General features: G+C 42.5%; 1 protein-coding gene and 1 long non-coding RNA gene across 4 annotated transcripts; one reads left to right on the top strand and one right to left on the bottom strand.

Annotated features, from left to right (window-relative positions):
• The first annotated feature begins 1407 nt into the window (after positions 1-1407).
• LOC113950102 lies at positions 1408-13170 on the top strand. Its single transcript, XR_003528670.1, has 4 exons — positions 1408-2114; positions 2230-2343; positions 3302-3438; positions 12907-13170. It is a non-coding gene; the product is annotated as an uncharacterized LOC113950102 (long non-coding RNA).
• Positions 5647-14362, bottom strand: CDK1 (cyclin dependent kinase 1). Of its 3 annotated transcripts, none has more exons than XM_027649460.1 (8): positions 14299-14362; positions 13404-13454; positions 11782-11938; positions 10563-10686; positions 10001-10171; positions 9293-9456; positions 9024-9165; positions 5647-5994 (listed from the first exon to the last, which is right to left on the bottom strand). In XM_027649460.1, the coding sequence occupies exons 2-8, from the start codon at positions 13438-13440 to the stop codon at positions 5881-5883; spliced, it is 909 nt and encodes a 302-aa protein (XP_027505261.1). In that variant the 5' UTR covers positions 13441-13454; positions 14299-14362; the 3' UTR covers positions 5647-5880. The 3 variants fall into 3 exon arrangements, with proteins under 3 accessions (XP_027505261.1, XP_027505262.1, XP_027505263.1); XM_027649461.1 differs by lacking the exon at positions 14299-14362 and adding an exon at positions 14059-14163; XM_027649462.1 differs by lacking the exon at positions 10001-10171.
• Between the last annotated feature and the right edge of the window lie 5335 nt (positions 14363-19697).

Below are 19697 nucleotides of genomic sequence, written 5' to 3' on the forward strand. Positions count from 1 at the left end.
TTATATGTTCTACGCTGTTTTGTTTCTTCTTTTTATCCTTTTGCTTGTCACTAAAGGATGCTGAGTAACTTTTAGCTTCCCAGCAAGTCAGTAAGTTTCAGTACATCACAGGATGCGATTCTGAGCTGGGTGAAGTAATTAGTAGAAGCGGTAATTCCTTGTCCTAAGATTATAGTTTTAAAATCAAAATAGATCAAGATAAATCTAATAGAAGAGAGCCCCTTCCTTTCTTGGAGCCAGTGAGTTAATAGATATTTCAGAAAGATATTTCTGCATTGTGGGGGGAAAAATTGGCAGGTGTCAGGCACATTTTTAATCCAAAATATTATACGCTCAGAGCCCAGAGCAAACATAGTTCAAAAGCAGCTGTGAAATATTTACATTGCTGTCCATGGTTTACACAAAGGGTTGAAATGGAGCAGAGAAACTCAGACTTGCTCACGCTGAGTGATGAGAGGCTGTTCTGAGGTAACACAAAAAAGGTCAAGATCCTGTGGGAAAGCCACCAAAGAGACCCACGAAGAGGGACATTAAGAGACTTAAGTCTTTTCCCTGCCTTCTTTCATCTAGTCAAATCCTTCCTGATCTCCACAGGGGGCCAAAGACCTGCTAGGCCACCCAGTAAAGTCTTCACAGCATGATCCATTAAGAGAACCTATAGGGTGAAAAGGACTGACCTTTCTTTTTATTCCCCCATGCCACCAACTGAGAGTATTTTAGAGCCTGAGCCTACCTCTGATAAGAAAGAGTCAAGATGGGACAACCTCAGGTTATAGATAACCCTCCTCAATGTCTTTAGTCCTCACTGGAAGCAGAATCAGCCTTGGCTTGGCTATGATGTTCTTCCTCTAATGACTGTGAAGGAGAATAGCCTTAAAAAAGGTCCATCTCTGGTGCCTCTTAAGGCAACAGATTAGATAAGAGAGGGCAAGAAAAATAGCACTGAAGGGTAGTTGGAAATGGAGGAAATAGCAATGAGGACTTTTAGTGATACAGCCACAATCTCTTTTTTTTCTTTATAACACAAAAAACCTCTTCCTAAAGACCAACAATTGGCAGGAAAAGTGATAGTTAATGGGTCTTGTGCAAAGAAAAGCAGTAGGTGCAGAGCAAATGAAAAAGAGCTCTTTTGGTCTGATTTGGGTTAGAAGGGCCCATGAACATCACTTACTAAGCAAGTCTAAGTTGTCATGGGAAATACATGTTCCTCCAGGACTAAGGATCCGGCTGGAAATTACCCAGGTCACAGGTTTGGAATCTCAGTCAAACACATTGCCTTGCACTCACTGGATATTTTGTGAGTTGTAGGCAGGACCTTTTAAAAATTAAATTCAATAGATGGTCACTTAAAAAGTCTTGGAAAATATTTCCTAAAACAACCCCCTCCAACAGTCTAGTCTAAACCTACATAGGTCAGCAGAAAGGTTTTCACTAAATTCAAAGAACTGAATGTAACTATTCTTGTAAAGCCACTAATTATCCTCAAGGGCATAATTCCTGTCACTTTAGCAACTGGAGAGCCCAGCTACACCTCCAGTTCTTCCATTAAAGGCAGCAAAGGCAGCCAGCCACCTCTACAGGAGATATAAATTTGTGATCAGTCAATTAATTTGTTAGCAGCAGCATCAACAGAGACTGTATTGATTCAACATGAGGAGAATATATTGAAATATCCAGGCTGAAGTAAAATATGCCCAACAGAGGGGAACACCGAGTACCCTGCTGACATTTCCATGGGAGGAGAGAATGCTTTATACAGGAATACAGTGGGAACAAAATCAAAAGCCATTACCTGGAATTGATGCAGCCAATGTAAACCAGAGCAGCTGGTGGTCCAAGCAATGGGAAATTTTTAGATTACTCCATAAATTGATGCAGCTTGTCAGAAAATCAGGCAAGGAGCTTGGATGCGAGTGAAGCTTAATGAAGTAGGGCCTCTATATCAGCATTTCCTTATTCCTACTCAGTCTTTACAAAGCTGATGCAAAATAAAATCAAATTGAGCCAGTGGTAGTGCTGTGCTTTCATGCAGGTCTGTAGGCACCAAGCAGGAAATAGTGCTGTTCAAAACTGGCTCTTCAGAAGCAACCCCACATACTGACATGGGAACATGGGTAAGTTCTCAGTCATTTGCTGCAGAAGCTTTATTTGCTGCTTAAAAGTAATTTTAAGTATAGCAAATGCAATTGCATTGAGACTGAATAGGTATCTTCTTTCTAACTCTAGTAGGTACATTTCCCATGCCCACTGGACATAAATCTTACACTCACCCATGTTTCAACAGATGAAGTGGCAAAGGAGCACTTTGTGGTGTGTGTTCCTGAGCAACTGAAGGTTCCTTAAGTAATTAATAGCAAGGGAGGTTGTTTACGTGATCCTTTTAGCAATGGCACAATGGCCTGACATCCCCTCCCTCCTAGAGAAAACCGATTGTACAGATATGGGAAACAGATCCGCACACAGTGAAAAGCTGCAGTCAGTCCTCTTTTAGCACCACAGGGATTAAACCAAAATTGTAGTTCCCAGCTGCTGCAGGACTGTCCCAAGGCAGTGCCTCCCCAGCCCCTAAAGCCTGGTATCTCCCTGGGCTGTTCTGATAAGAGCAACTTTAATCCTCATTCAGAAACCAGCTTATACATAAGGGACACTTTCCAACTTTGATTGTTCAGAGGTGTGCAGCATTTTCCGTCATTTAATAAGATTTTTTAAATTATTAACTTCCTTCCCTTGTCATACACATTATTCTTATGTCTTACCCTTATTCTCTTTGGCACTAACTGCACACAGTGTCCCACAGCAGGTAACAACCTCATTTCCTAGCACATTCCATGCTTCCTGGCGTTGCCCTTACCTGAAACATCATCTTTTCTCTTCCATGAAACTTCTTGCTTCTCCTACCCCAGTAAATCTTGGGCAGAGAATACGATTTGTAACAGCACACCCAGCCACAGGGGGTTTATAATGAGAGCCTCTGAGAACATTAAACAGACTTACACTTTCAAAGGCAAATATGACCCTAGAAGTGGCTAATGTATGACAGGAGAAAATATTTAAGACAAAAAAATAAGCAAGAGATAACCACAGTTATGATGAAATTGCTGGGGATTGTGAAAACTGGATAAGAAGAAAATGCATGGAGAGATGAGTTGTGCATGGTGAGTAGCAGCAGTTTCTGGAGAAGGTGTATCTCCTGGCCCTGTTCCATCTCCAGGTGCCATAAAGGCACATAAACAATAGGAAAACACACAGGAGAAGATAAGTCCCTGAGAAAGAACAGATTGTAAATGAAACTTTGAAACAGGTTATGTCTGCAGCACAGCCAACCCTGCTCTGCCTGTCCAAAGGAAAGAGAGGATGGATTCACTGAATTCTTGCAGCAAAAGTACTGGCCCAGGAAGGACCACTTCTGACCCCAACACCTCCTCAGAACATGAAGAGGTACAGGGATTTATTTTTTTTTTGCAACAGCTTTTGCAATATTTATCCCAATCAAGGATTTAGAAAGTCAACTTGTTCTTTTTTGTTCCTCGTAAAATCACTAATTTGTTAAGAACCACTTATTTTAAAAGCAGCAGATGGCAATACCAAATTCTCACTGAAATTAATTACGTCTGAGGAAAATAAAAGCAGCTGAACTCAGTCTACAAGGACCTAGTAGGTGGTTGGCTGTATGAAAAAAAAAAAAGCTTGCTTTGCAACTTAAAAAACCCCATCACCAAAGCCCTAATTTGATCCTGTGTAAAATCCTATTCTTCTATATACCAAACTTTTTCATCTACATTACTTCCTAATGGGATAGAGGACACACAGGTTAAGTAAAACACCAAGATAAGTTTATCATTACCAGCTGGGGTTTTCCTGTGCTCTGGTAGAACACGTGATACTGAGCAGCCACAGCACCAGAGGAAATACTGAAAATAACATTACATTATGGAACCTGATTTTAAACATGAGCAGACTACTTTTAAATAAAATAATTCCACCCCCAGTTCTTACAAGTTAGAAGAAAGTTACTGCAATAGGTAGCAATAAATAGGTTTGCTGATGATCACCCAGGGGGTTAAACCCCACCCCCCCTCCTCAATGTGCAAGGCACCACCAGTTTTTACTAGCATAAAATGGAATTTTAAATGGTCAAAACTTGAACATCACAAACGTTCCATATACCAGGTCCAGCAGCAGGGCAGTTACAAAGAGTCAATGATGTATTTTTCCCTAAAGGGAGTGATCTGCCTTATTGACAACTTTGATAATGTTTTAGAGTGGAGCTGTTACAGGGAATCATGTCTCTGAGTATGGCATTTGCCACCTGATCTGACCTCAGGCACAGATGGACACTTATGTTCCTTCCCTCTTCCTATTTGCTTGGAGCACTATAATAGTTTGTTCAGAGCTACAATGATGTTACACCACCAGTTGTAACAGTGCCTCGGTAGACAAGGATTGCAGACTCTTCAAATTATTGTTTAAAAAGCAGCTTTCTTTAGAAACTTTAGTACTTTGGTTTGTTAGACAGGCTAAAGTGTTCACCATATGACATGAAATTGAGACAGACACCAGCTACATACAGAAGAAAAATAAGGCTTAACCAGTATTGCAAACAAAAAAATTAGCTTGCCTGTCCATTAGCTTCTGGGTTTTAGAGCACTGGCAGGTTCCCCTCTTTTCCACACACCAAGGTAATTAATTAGCACCAGCAATACAATCCCTTGACCTGTAAAGCCTGTATCAAGTCATTAAATTCAAAAGCAGATCAATTAGGTCCCTAATACTTGGCCTTAAAATTGCATCCTATCACTGGTGTTAACAGGAAAAAAAAAAAAAAAAAAGTCAGCCATCCCAATTTTCTTCCCCCTGCCTTCAATTAAGTAACTTTTTAAAGTAACATACAATCAACTATTAGCACATACATATTTGAACTTTTTACAACACTCTCACCTGTTCAGTTAAATGCTGAGGAGCTTTAAAAAGTTCCTGTTGTAATTATGGGAAAGTCTATAACCACTGTAGTATCTGAGTCTTTGATTGCAATTCCTTGCAGTCACATTAAGTCAACATTTACTTGACTATTCCTATATGAAGACAGACAGTTTTCCAAATTCAAGCATAATCCAGGGGATTCTCTGATTCTCATTAAAGTAGAACTGCATGACTAAGTAGCAGGTGGAAGGGGCCCTGTTGGGCAGTTATACATTTGTATAGATAGTCCATGTAAAATTTAAGATAACATACCTTAACTGGTCCAGGAGTTAGAAATATGTCAATTCACTAGTTCGCATGCCAACATCTAGGTACATTCTTGGGCCTTCCAGAAAAGCAAGGGATTTTTCTTCAATACAGACTTGCAGCTGCCTTCAAAAACTCAAACCCTAAAATTAGTTTGGCCATTTACTTTACTGTAGTAAGCTGCAATTCTTCAACATCTCAAAGTACACATCCCTTGGCACATCAGTTGCCATGCTCAGGTCAAATTGGAACTGAAATCACACAGAAACAACTCAAACTTGACAAGAATTTCCTATCCTATCAAGAACAACAATGTAATGTTAGCAGCTTTTCTTAGCCAAGTGGAACCTTACAAGTGCATTCCAAAGAAAACACGAGTCCTCTTGCAGAGCAACCATAGTCTGGAAATGAATTCAGTCCTTCACTGGGTTTAAAGTTTTATTTATAGAAAGATGACTGCATTAATTGCAGCAATATTTGCATTGTATTTGAACTCAGCACTAAAGGGTTAATATTTACATTTAGATAACACTTAAAACAAAACAAACTGAAACCAGCCACAGTTTTAGAGCAGAAAGACAGACAAAGATTACAGACTTAAGAGTGAAAGTAATCACAATTTTTTCATTGTGAATGATTTAGTCCAAAGGTCTGTTATTTCTTAATCAGACTAGCAGGAAGAGTGGATTTGTCCAAGTCATCAAAATATGGATGGTTCAAGGCCATTTTGCCAGAAATTCTTTTTGCAGGATCATAAATTAACATTTTCTGGAAGAAAAAAAAAAAAAAAGAAACACTCCTTCATGAAATGTGAACTAAAATCATCTCAAACAGGTAGGTATTACCATAATAACAATCATCAAGTAACCATAAAGACATTTTCCCTCTTTGTTCCATGATTTCTCACAGTTGGAGAGGTTATTTGCACCTACAAGTCAGTGGTAGGGCAGTAGCAGTGCATAACAGAATCACACATACCCTCCCTGTTCAGTGACCAAGCCCTTCCCTGGATCTGGGTTCCACATGCACTGACTAAATCCAGAACCAGCATCAAGTGGCAATAATTATTTGTCTCACCTTCTTACTAAGGGAAATTAATAAGCTTTAGGCTGTTAAAGCCCCAAACATCTTATATTTGTTTTATTACTGACATTGAAGAAAGTGCTGTCAAATTGCTTTTACTCAGCTTAGTGAAGAACTTTACAGTTAAAATACAAGAGAGTGATCACAGTTTCAAAATCCAAACAGGAAAGTAGATTACAAGCAGGTAGAACTGAAAAGAAGAATTAAAACTTGAGTTTCTTTGCAATAACTTACTTCAACTGAATACCTCAGTAAAGGGAATGAGAACAGAAAGAAGGGGTTTCATAGCCCCAGAACTTTCTAATTCAGGCAAAACCTTTGTTTTGCTAGCAGTTAAAAAAAAAAAAGCATCTATAGTTTATATCATACAAGGGGTCAAAAAAGGAATGAAGCATTCAGCACTTTCCTACTAGACCCAAAACTAGCAAAGTCTCTGCAAAGTCTTTGTCTCCTTAATAAAGGACAGCCCATTTCAAAAATTTAAGTAATCAGGATTCTACCAGCTGCCTCTCCCTCATCCCCACAAATTTGTCTTCCAGAACAAAACTTAACCACTATTACTCTGCCCAGTATCCAGTCTTGACATTTAACTATCTTTACACTTCATCCTACAGGGACCCTTCCAAGTCGATTTAAGTCTCTGAATTTGCATTTATACTCTCTGAACCTCTGCCAAATACCACTCTGCCTCTAGATTTAACCTTGCAGGTCCAGTTTTACCTTGTGACAGGTTCCCATTAGCTGTAACCCAGAACAGTGTCCTATAGTAAATACTGATATCAAAGGGTCCCTTAAAATCGACTCAAAGAGGTAAATTTCTCTGTAAAAGAGATGGTGTGACACTGAGACTAAAGCACTTCAGCTGCTGGATTAAGTGACAATTTCTTCCCTGAGCAGTCTGGAACGTAGTGTTTTCTGGAATCTATTGTCTGTTCAAAGCTTTTGATGACAGCAATTAAGTACTTTCAAATGCTGGCCACAGAAATCATTTAGCTTATGAAGGTCTTAAATTTACAACCTCACTTGAGCAACTTGAATTACACATTTTTTTGTTAAGACATTTTCAAAGACAGCTACTTTACATACTAATTATTTATATATGTTCTGCTACTACTTCAGGCTTAAAAGTGCCATAGGAAACAAAGGGATTCCCATCAGGAATACCACTGTCACCAGGCATTATTAGCAAACTAAAATATCAACATTTATTGAATTAAGGCAAAATTGTACAAGATCTGAGAGAATTTTATATGCTTTGAGACTAGCATTGAGGTTTTTTGCCTTTACTCACAGCAACCCAAACCACTGGTTTTACATAGTGAAGCCACATCTAAGCTCAGATGAGTGCCTAGCAGGTCAGTTTAAGTGTATGGACAAGATTCTCTTGCCAATCAAACAATTTATTTTAGTTTGTAAATACAATCAGTAACATTCTATTTCAAACTGATTTAATGATGATGCTGTCAGTGGTCATGGGGGAAATGTGTCAGCCTAAGTCACTTATCTGTATAAAACAATTCTGCTGCAACATTCAGAGCTACCCAAGACAACTACATCTTTAACAAATGTTCAGGTTGTCAATGTAAATTGTGGCTCTGTTCACACATCCCCCCAAAAAAACCACCAACCCAAAAAACAAAACAAAAAAAAACCCCAGAACTGAGAAACTATGGTCATTTGAGCTTCTTGGACAACACACCTTCATTCAGAGTATTTTGCCACAGCCATACCAATATGGTTAAAAAGTAATTTGTGACTGCTTAAAACCATGAACCACATGCACAGGTAATGGCTGTACAAGGCTGCCCCTGTACTAAGGTGGTTCTTAAGTGTCAGCTTATCTTACACACAGAGCACCCACCCCACAACCCACAGGTAAGACTGCACTGTGTAGATGCAGCTTTAGAACAGCCAAAGGACAACCAAGATACATTATTACACTTCAGTATATCCAAGAGCACACCTAAGTTGTGACCTAAATTAGTCCACAGTGGCAGCACAGGGGCTGGGAGAGCACTAAATGGAAAAACTTGATGAAGAGCTTATCAATTAAAAGCCTGGTGTGGTAGTTTAACTGTATGGCCACGGAACTAAAGGAAACTCACACTTGACACAAAATATATCAATTAAAAGTTAATACACCACAGCCAAAAATCTTTAACTCAAAATTTAAAGGCAATTGAGACAGACATTACAGACAAACAAACTAAGTCTCTGGTCTCACAGCTGATCAATACATTCAGCTGTTTCCATCACTGTTTATTCAGTTAAGACCATCACAGAAGTTAAATCAAGATGAGCCCACCAAGATTAATCCACATGCTACCATAAAAAACATTTCCAACTGGATCAGCAGACATACAGCCACATCACAGTTAGTGCTGGGAGCAGCAAGGTGATAGTTTATGGGCAGGAGCCTTCACTTTAGATCTGGTTGTAAAAGCTCATCCTCACTGTCAAGTTGTACCTGGCTTATTAGTATAAAAAAGCTGAGGCATAACTTGTTAATGTGAAAAGTAGTCTGGTATTATTTATGAAAGGAGCGAATGTTACACAAGGTGTCAGTTCTACAAGAATGAAAGCTCACCCCACTGCTGATAATTTGAAGATCTCCATATCTCCCTTCTGGCCACAGCTGATTAGTGTAGCTTTCTGTATTCTGGAGTATGTGAAACAGCCCCTTTCGGTTCAGCAGTTTAAGAAAGAATACTTACAGCCAGCAGATCGAGTCCATCTTTATCCAAGTTTTTGACATGTGTTTCAAGGCTGACAGGTTTCCATTTTGGGAATGTGTTCTTATAGTCTTGCAGGGATTCCACATCAGGCCATACCTCATTGTTGGGGGTCCCTAAAGCTCTGTGCAGGCATAAGCAGAACATTAAGCAGTTTAGTCTGAAACCTGTATGCATGACTATGCTTTTAATGAGCACACAACTGTTGTGTGGTGCCACACAGGTAGCAGGGAAGGTTCAGCCTAACATACCTGAAGATTCTGAAGATCTGGTCAATCTCTGAATCCCCATGGAAAAGTGGCTTTTTAGTTGCTAGCTCAGCAAATATGGTACCTATGCTCCATATATCTACAGGAGTAGAGTAACGAACAGATCCCAGCAACACCTCTGGAGACCGGTACCACAGTGTCACTACCTATTGAACAAGGCAAGTTGCTTAAGTTTGTAGAATCAGGTCCTCTCCTTGACAGCAAGCACAACAGTTCATCTGTTACTAAGCAGCATTCTCAGCTTCTTTGGTTAAAATAATAGCTGGTGCTAGAAGTTTTAGTGAAAATACTAGTTTAAAACTGAATTTGTAGACAAACGAGTTCCATTGCAGTAGTTTCTGCTGCAATCCAAGCAGTTGCCTACACTACTTCCCAAAGGGCAGGAAGCCTTTAGCACCCATCCAGTAAAACCCTCACTTGAGTGCTTTGTGAAGCAAAAATGCCCTTATGAGATAGTGAGCAACAAGTTCCAGCCCATCTAATTCACTATCAAGGTAATAGTGGGATTCATAAGATGCTTTGGAACTTCAGAGTAAAACCACAGTCAAAGAGGTGGAAAACTGTTTTGGAAAACCAAAATACAACTTTTTGATTGTTTTGTTAGTTTACAACTTCAAAACATGCATGATTCTTTTTTAGTAGTAATCTAGTGAGCACTGTGCAAACCACTAAAAGTATGTTCCAACTCACTTCATGAGTGTAGACCCGCACTGGAATTCCAAAGGCTCGAGCCAATCCAAAGTCCGCCAGTTTAATCACCCCCTTGTCATCTATTAAGAGATTCTGAGGTTTCAGGTCTCTGTGCAGAACTCTCCTTGAGTGGCAAAAGACAATACCTTGCAAGATTTGGTACAAGTAACTCTAGAAAGGATGAAGTGGGAGGAAAAAAACAGAGGAGTTACCTTTAGTATACATCAGTGTCTGCAACACAAAGGTGTTCCCTTACATTAGCTCACCCCACAGTATTAGGAAATGGAGATCCAAAGCATTGCAGATAGAGTTAATATCAACCAAAAAGCCACACAATTTAATTTTTAAGATTAGTTTAAGGCAGTTTAATCCCAGTAATTAAAAGAATTTGAAGTGGCATTTGAGAGCAAAACTCACATTTCATCTTATTATCCACAGCTGCTTATTTAACCTTTCATTTCTCCTCAAGGAGTTACTTATACTGAAAATAAGAGCTGCTTATAGCTTACTAGGTTATCCTTAGATTAATTTCCCTCCTATATTAAGAAATTGTCCTCATTACCTTAACACGGGAACGCTCCAAATATTGGCCAGATGGAATACTATCCAAATACTTCTTCAGATCCATGGAAAGGAATTCAAAGACAAGGTACAGTCTTGAATCCTGCATAAGAACATCCTGAAGACTAAAAATTGAGTATACAATTAACTCCACTGCAAAATGCATGGACTCAGTTACATTTCCCCCTCTCAACAGGGATACAGACATTTCCAGGTCTTTATTATGGAAGTCTTAAAAGTTTTCAAACATCAGCAGACTTAGTGAGTTATACTGTTATCTGGAAAATCAAGTGTATCTGAAAGAGTGTCACTGAGATAAAAACCTATATGCTTCCTCTTAAACTTATGTTCCCTCATATCAGACACAGGCAGCCTGAGGAAAAAATACTGTTGCCTTTAAAAACAAACACCTGTGGGTGTTGGTGCTTGACTTCTCTTTGAAGCTGGCTTATTACAGCAGAGCCTGATTACTAGGAGGGCTTAAGGGAACATTACAGTAGGAACCTAGTAGACACAGCAGGATTTGCACACATTTCTAAGTATCTCCTTCATCCTTATTAGAGTTTAAGGTTTCCTAAACCCAAGCATACATACATTGAGACACTACCTGGCTGCAACTTGGCCAGTTTTAATGCACAGTCAAGATCAAGTATTTTGCTACATCAAAGAGCAAGCAAATATTTTGTGCGGAAGACAATAGCTACAATTAATTTTCACATGTCAAGTAGTCACTGATGGAAGTTTCACTTGTAGCTCAGATGTGCCAGCTATGACAGCACCATACACAACACATAAATTCCTGCTACAGAACAGCAGGGAGGAGATTGATGACAGGGGCTCACTTAAGAACACTCAAGTCAAATGCTCTATTCCAAGGCAGCAAATTAAATTTTGAGACTGCCTAAAGTAACAGCTTCAGCCAGTTTTCATGAAGGATGCTGCCTCCATTCTCACAATAACCTCCCTGAAGATAGAATTTACATAAATTTCTAAATCAGCAAAAATTTGTTAGATTCCTTGAATGGTGAGAGACAGCATGAGGAAGGCTTAATTAAAAAACTGGTGTAATAATGGGATTTGGGAATTTAACAATTTGCTGCAAAACAGATACTGTATTAAGCAAAGTGGTTCTCACCTCACTAAAACAGTGGGAAAATAATTTATTATCTGAAGGGACCTAGTGCCCTTCAAAGTTTAGCTAAATACCAGTATATGCATACCAGACTATATTGGGATGATTCAGCTCTTTTAATAAAGAAATTTCTCGGATAGCAGTACTTGGAACACCTTCCTCCTCACTTTCTAGACGTATTTTCTTCATTGCAACCACCTGGCCTGTGGTTTTGTGACGACCTTTATACACAACACCATAGGTACCTGAACAAAAAGACAGTGAAACACATATAGGAAGTACCAGCTTCAGGTACAGATAAGTCATTGCAAATATGAACTGCTAACATAGGCAAAGTCCTTGCAAATCACAGAATATGCTGAGCTGAAAGGGACCCACAAGGATCATCAAGTCCAACTCTTAGCCCTGATTTGATTATGACCTACTGTTTAACTCTGGCAGTTTACCAAGCAATAGTTCTGTTTGTTTAAAGCATGCCACCCACTAACTGTCAGGGTACTTAGTAGCCTGAGCGTGAAAGGTGAATATTTGGAAGATGCAGTTGTAAAATCAAATACTATCTGAGTTTTGTGTTGATTAACTTCCAGGCAAGATCACAATACTGCCTCGTCCCCAAGGGGGTTATGATTTTGACAATGATAGATCATATTAAAACACTGAAGGTTTAGCTGCAAATAAAAGTACTGCTCCTTCTGCAATTTAAGATCAAACCATCCATGGGTCTGATCTGTAGAAACACCTCTGGCTCAATCCTCCGTGTAGGGGAGAAGGTAGTGCTGTGGGTCTCAGCAGAAGCTAAACTGGAACCACTATTAAATTTCAAATCAATCCATTTTAATCATCAGTGTTCACAGTAGAACCCTCAAACCAAGACAGTGTAAACCTTCTCTTTTTACCCTTCTTGAAGCATTAATCCCTCACATGAAGCTCAGACTAGTTTCTTTCAAAGATTCATGCACAAGGTTTCAGTTACAAAGCTTTGTTTGCAAGATCTAAGCACACACATTTTGCAATTACCTCAGAACACATTCTCAGAGCAACATACTTCAAATTCTCAAGTCTACATAGGATTAAAGCATTATAAAACACACTGACTTCTACAGTTAACATAGGCTGGATTTTCAGTAAAAGGGGGCTATGACTAACATCTGCATTGAAGCCATTTTCTTAGTGCCTCACAGTAAATTAACTGTTAAAATTCACTTCTCCACAGAGGTTAACACTCTGCACTTTCCCTTGACAACCACAGTGCTTGGATATAATCAAAGTGGGATAATCCACAAAACCTACTCCCTACCAGCAGCTCCAAGCAAAAGTATGCCATGTAGCATAACTTCAGGAACAACTGGTAAGTTCATATATGCAGGAACAGGGGAGCTTCCTCAATTGTAAAGCTGGTTTCAGGACTCAGAACATATTTCCCCCCCACCCACCCCCCCAGCCCCAGGAGAATATTAATTACACCATCAGCATGAAGGCAGGCGCTTTCTTGCACTGGTCAGTTGTTTCCAGAGACCATGTAATTTCCAAAAGAAGGGCTGGCTGAAAGCTTTTACATATAGAAATAATTACCATAGAAAGCCACAGCCTTATTTAGCCAGATAGTTGAATCTCAGTGGTTCCTTTAATAGCCAAAGTGCACAGAGCTTCCGTGACACCCAATAGCTCAAATTGTGGAGCATTAGAAGTCTCACTGTTCCCCATACTTACCTTCCCCAATCTTCTCTATTTTTGTGTAATCGTCCATTGCTGTGGATATCCCTAAAATGAACAGGAAAAGGAAACAGCAAATGAGGGTGAACAGTTGCTGTCCTTACCACAGCCAAGTCGCTGGAACTGCGCCAGGTCTTTAGAAGCTCGTTAGTTCTTGCTAATTAAGGTGTAATGTGAAACACTGTTCTCCTCAAACAAACACCAGGGTTTTGAGTTAAAACTAGAAAACCTACATCCCGAAGTGCGAGCGGGCACCCACTCAAAGGAGAAAGATATTTTCGTGTGTGTGTGAAGAAAAAAACTCCTGACGGAATTGAAAAAAACACACACCGCCCACCAGTTTTACGTGGTTACTCACTCGCAGGAACCCTACTATGTAAAAATCGCGGGGTTCTGTGTCAGCCACACCAGGAAACACCAGTCCCGTGTGTCAGGGGGTAAGTGCAGAGCACAACCAGGACAGGCCCTTCACACCTCCTGCTCCCGCCGGGCACGGCGGGGCTTCGGCACCGAGGTCAGAGGGGTTACGAGGTACCGGCCGAGTCATCTACGGCTGCGGGAGGCCGCCGAGCTCCGGCTGGGGCGAGCAGCGCCCGCTCGCCGCTCAGGACCCCCCCTCCCGGGTCCGACCCAACCTCCGCCCCGCTCTCACCGGGCCCAGCAGCCCCAGGGCGCTCCGCCGCTGCCTGCCCGGCTGCCCTGGGCCAGGAAGGCGCGGGTGTCCGCGGTGTGAGCCCGGGGGTGCCCCGGCCGGGTCAGGAGCGGGTGTCCGCAGTGTGAGCCCGGGGGTGCCCCGGCCGGGTCAGGAGCGGGTGTCCGCGGTGTGAGCCCGGGGGTGCCCCGGCCGGGTCGGGAGCGCGGAGTCCCGTCCCGTCCCCTCCTCTCCCCTCACCTGCGGAGCCGCCGCGCGCTGCACGAACCGCCGCACAGGGACGGGTGCGAGCGGGCGGGGGGCGGGGCCGCGCCGCATTCGAACCGTCCGCCCGCCGCCCTCCGCCAATGGCACCGCGCCGCCGCCGTTCAAACCGACCAATCGGAGCGCCCCGCGCCAAAGCGAGGCCGCAAGGGCGGCTTTCGGCTGCTGCTGGGGGGAGAAGAAGAAAAATCGGGCGCGGTCGGGCGCGGCAAACTAAGGATGCGTCGGGCGTTCTCTTGGTTCGCGAGGCACGGCTGACGGCGCGGGCGGACGGTTCAAAGTAGGCCGAAGCCCCGTTGCCCCCCGGGCGGGGACACGGGGGAGCTGGGACGGCGCGAAGGGTCGGACTGGTCCCAGTCACACAATTACAAGCATGGGGCAGGCTGGGAGGGACGCGTGGGTCATCTGGTCCTACCTCCCTGCTCTAGCACGGTCATCCCAGAGCACACAGCACAGGATTGTGTCCAGCCAATTCTGGAGTATGTCCACGGAGAGAGACTCCACAGCCTCTCTGGGCAATCTGCTCCAGTGCTCGGTCGCTGCACAGTAAGGAAGTTCTTCCTCACGTTCAGGTGGGACATCAGTTTCTGCCGTTGCCTCGTGTCCTGTTGCTGGGAACCACCAAGCAGAGCCTGCTCCATCCTCCCAGCTCCGTCCTCCAAGCATCCCATCTTTTTACACTGATACAGTTGATGAGGTCCCCTCTCAGTTGTCTCTTCTTGAGGCCGAACAGGCCCAGCTCCCTCGGTCTTTTTTCTCAAGAGAGATTCTCCACTCCCTTGATCAACTGTGTAGCTCCCTGCTGGACCATGACTGCTGCTGGAATAACGCATTGGGCTGATGGCATGGTCTGGGGAGCATAATCGTGTTGGGACCAGGCTAAGGTTTGGCTGCAGCTGCTCCTTTTAATCAAGTCTGTTACATTTGGATGCCACAGCCGGCCAGAGCATAACTTCATTATTTCTGGCTGCATGGGTGCTGATCTGTGAAGTGCTGCTGTGGCCTTTGAAGCTGCTTTTAAAGCATAGACATTAATAAAAGGTCACTGGATAACTTAATTCCCCAAAAGCCGGGACACATGTCTGTAGGGAAGTTAAAGTTCTGTATCCCTGCTCCCCGATTAAGGACAATTAGTCCCTGTGCTATCACAGCTTCTGAAAGAAGGGTCGGGGACATAACCGGAGAGGCACCTGGGGGTTCTGCTTAGGGAGTGCTCTGCCAGCTGTGACCTCCCTCCATTGGTACCCAGGGAAATAGTACTACACTACATATGTATTAAAGAAAAACCAGGGAAAATACTATTCCAAACATTACAAAATTGTGTTACTGAGAAACTTAAACACTAAATAGATTAGCAAAGTTAATGTGCTTCTAGTTTTATAGCTCTTTCCCTACAGGACAGTTGCACTGTGGATTCTGTGATGCTGCTGACCCACTCTGGCACCTGGTTCCCATCAACACTGACAGTCCTGGGCCAACACTCTCCTGTGGAAACCTGCAGTCCCTGCAGGAGTGAGGCACAGGCACCACTCCACACTGCTAATGTATCTGCATTTTTTAATTACTTCATTGCACTGGTTTACATCCTTCTTGAAAGATGGCTTTGTTGCTTGTCTTAAATATAAACAGGGCAGGCTGCTGCAAAAAAAATGTTCAGCTTCTCCCTTAAAGCATTTCTTTGGGAGGGTGATTCCATCAGGCAGGAATATAGTTTATATTCTGTTTATAGTACACTTCCTGCTTCTCACCCCTGCCCCATGGCAAAGGCGAGAGGCAGCTTGTCCAGCTCCTCCTCCTGAGCATGTTTTGGGGTAAACCCCCTCCACTTTCCCTTGCCTCCTGCAAATTTTTGCCTCATATGGTGCCCATGCTTGCATATTTCTGTTTACCTTGATTCGTGTATTCCCACCACTTGCTGGGGATTTTACCTGCCTAGAACAGGGCTTTTGTATCTCTGGCAAATTCCATATGGAAACACGGCCTCACATCTCATGCAGTTTGTAGAGAAAGGGCCCAACATGTTCTGCCCTGTACAGTCACAGAGAATCTCTTCCCTCTGTGTGTAACAAGTCCAGTGCAGCCAGGACAGGCTGGGATCAGCAGTGCACATGGATCATCTGCACAGCTCAGGCAGAGTGTGGGACATGTCCCTCAGGCCTGGCTCTGCACCAGCAATGCCATCAGGGTGCTCTGCAGCTTTGGGGGAATTGCTTTCTATAGCCAGCACAGGACTGGAGCTACTGCTGCTGGACTAGTCCTTGTCCAAGGACCTTAGGAAGGTGGCCAAAGTCCACCTTTTCCTTCAGAGAAAAAAAAAAACATGTCTGGGAAATCCCAGACATATGGTAACCCTAGTTAATTTGGTGGGATCCTGGTGGTGTTGCAGTATCGTGAATATTCAGTACTATAAATTGGTATGTTATATTAAGATATATACAGATTCTATTTATATGTGAAACATACTGTGCCTGAAAGTACTGAATACATTGATCTGAATTTCCTTGAAAGTGACATCTTTTTTCTATTTTTAACCAGCTTCAGTTTCTGGATCTCTTCCCCCCCATGGTGTGGGGCGGCCCAGTTCTAGTTCTATTTCCATCTGAGGAACCATTTCCGACGGCTTAAGTGGATGGCGGGGGGGACTCCAGCGCCAGGGGTTTCTTCAGGTCCTGAGCCTGGAGTGGAGAGGTGCTCTCCCCTCCTCCCACTCACGTGGCTCCATGGCAGGCACAGAGACAGCACAGAGGGTGCAGAGAGGAGGCAAGAGAGAGTTTTTTGTTGGGGGGGTTACATTTATGGGGTTAGAAGGACTCACACAGTAACCAATTAGAAGTCTCGAGGGGCTTACAGGAACACCCAATCACAGGAAGGGGTTAACAAGGTCCAATGAGAACACCTTAGGACATCTTCCCAGGACATTGCTGCATGGGATAACACTTGTCGTGGGGGGTCTTGGGAAGAAGAAAGCATGAGTTAGCAAAGAGACTACAAAAAGCCATTTTGAAACGTTTAAACCACAGTTTTCTCATATACTGCAGATTTACTGCCACATCAGTTTAAATATATGCAGATGTTTCTTAGTTGTACTCAGACTGCTGTTTCTGTGGGACACTAACTGTTCATTCTCAGAGTGCTCACTGAATTTTCAAATCCTTTGAGAATATGCCTTTTTCCATGCATCCTGTTGTCTCACGAGCTCTGAGTGGGGAAGACCAGGGGGCATCAGAAGGAAAGCTGTCTGAAGGAGAACAGCTCTCTTACTGAGGAGCCTGATAACCTTACTTCTATTTCACATGTGAGGAGACTCCAAGCTACGTTGCTTATGAGGCAGAGTGCGTGTAAGTACAAACCTGTCATGGCATTAATTTGTCAAATATCAGTCTGACAGTTCTGCTTACTCTGCGTTTTCCTCCCTCCCGCTGCCCTCTGTGTATCTTTAGGATACAAACCACGTCTCCTTTCCGACTGGATAGTGCTTATCTCTCTTGATCATTGCTTTGGATGTGGCAGAAGCTGATGATACTGCTTGAGACAACCCATACAACTACATTTGTAGTGACTTTTGTGTTGGAAGGGATTTGCTTTTCTGCTTGAAGGAACAGTAGCAGTGAACCTGCTGACACGGATGGAGGTGGATGGATGTGGGAATCCCTAGGACTCCTTTACAGCACAAACCTGGATCATCCAAGCGCAAAAACGAGGAAAAACTGGTGAACAAGGTGAACAAGCAAAGGAATCTAGGTCTACTTTGACAACAGGATGTTAAATTAATTTTCTTGATATAAATGACCAAAGGGTACATGTATTGAAACCTATTTGGCATCCAGAACTTCCCCTTGCTTGAACTGCAGCACTGCTTGTGCAAGGCACACAGGATCAGACCGACAATGCCGAGCTCGGATTATAGTATTACAGTTGTATTCATGGCTAAGAACCCAGTGTAAGACTCTGAACAACTCCTTCTCTGCTGAGCAGAGGGCAGCTGCAAGAGTCAATATCGTCTTGTCTTTTGTATTTTAATTATATTCTCCTCAGCAACAAAATCACTGTAAGGAAGAGAGAAAATGTATTCTGTCTTTTACATAATGATGCGACTAGAAAAAGGTCAACTGGTTGGTGAATACTAATGAGGGTATCTAAAATGGGTTGTGTTCACTGTGCTCAAAAGCAGATAAATACAAACACTGATGTCTTCTTTTGACATTTATTAAAAACCAAAGATGCTTTTGTTAGTATGGCAAATGCAAAAGTACTGTAGGAAAAATGTAATAGCTTTTAGGAATGCAAGATAATGTTAGAGGGATAATAGTCTTTAATGTATATCTCAGGTGATACATTTAACCCATTAAATCTCTTGTTATGCAGGACAGTTCCCACCGTCATGAAACACAGAGAGCTCCTCTGCTGCTCTTGTTCTGTATTAGTATTTTGACAAGATGCCAGAAGGCAAAAAGCTCCTGAGAACTGTTTGAAAATAGAGCAAAAGAATGGAAGTTGCTAAGAAAAAAGAATTAAATTGTCAATGTCTCCTGAAAGCATGAATATAAATATTTTAAATGCATTTAAAGCACTTGAATTTAGGTTGAAATTATCTTTAAGTATTTTTTTTCTAGTATGCACCAAACCACTTTATCTAAAAACCCCAAATATTGATATGATTGCAATAATGAAAATATCATAAACCACCCCTTCATTTCAAGCAATGAGATTGTAGATAGAAGGAGCTGTCACTGTGGTGGTTATTCATGGATTTGTATCTTCCTGGAGGAAAGCTCAACTGAATTTGCAGTCAGGGGAAGTGTTACCATGAACTCTGCAGCAGCACCCAAAGCAGAACAAGCAGAGGGTGTGGAGCGGCAAGGACCCTGTGGGAGGGATGCACAGAGTCCCTGCTGAGCTAATTGGGGGTGGCTTCCAGTGGTTGAAACGTGTGTGACTGCTGGATGTAAAGACTGAAACCTCTCCACAGCTCTGACTTTGCCAAACTCCTGTCCCACAGTAGGGAATACTTCACTGTCACTGCAGATCTTCCTTCACCGTGGGACTCACAGCAGGTTTCATACAAACCTCTAGAGAAATACCTACAAATACCCAACCTGGATTTGATTTTAATAATAGTAATTAAACAAGCAAGGTGAACAGGGCACATATATCAAAACAGGGGGAAAGTAAAAAGGGGGGGAAAAAGTGCCTTTTGTTTCTCTAGAACATCTGGGCAAAAAGCCAGGCTCCACCAAAGTAATTGGCAAAACTCCCATTAACTTCAGTTGGGCAAAGCTTTCACTCTTGACCCCGGCAAAACTAACTGTAGGAAAAGGTGGCTGGTTCCTTATTTAAGTTTTTGCATTTCATTTGGCTTACAATCCAAGAAGAAA

This window comes from Corapipo altera, unplaced genomic scaffold, assembly GCF_003945725.1.
Source record: "Corapipo altera isolate COAL_440 unplaced genomic scaffold, ASM394572v1 53, whole genome shotgun sequence".
NCBI classification, from domain to species: Eukaryota; Metazoa; Chordata; class Aves; order Passeriformes; family Pipridae; genus Corapipo; species Corapipo altera.

What these genes read in the sequence shown, in the direction of transcription:
- CDK1 (XM_027649460.1), bottom strand. Translation starts at nt 13,440, where the DNA reads ATGGACGATTACACAAAAATAGAGAAGATTGGGGAAG. An exon ending in AATAGAGAAGATTGGGGAAG is followed by an intron (nt 11,939 to 13,403) that starts GTAAGTATGGGG and finishes CTTTTTGTTCAG; the next exon opens with GTACCTATGGTGTTGTGTAT. An exon ending in AATCATCCCAATATAGTCTG is followed by an intron (nt 10,687 to 11,781) that starts GTATGCATATAC and finishes CTCAATTTTTAG; the next exon opens with TCTTCAGGATGTTCTTATGC.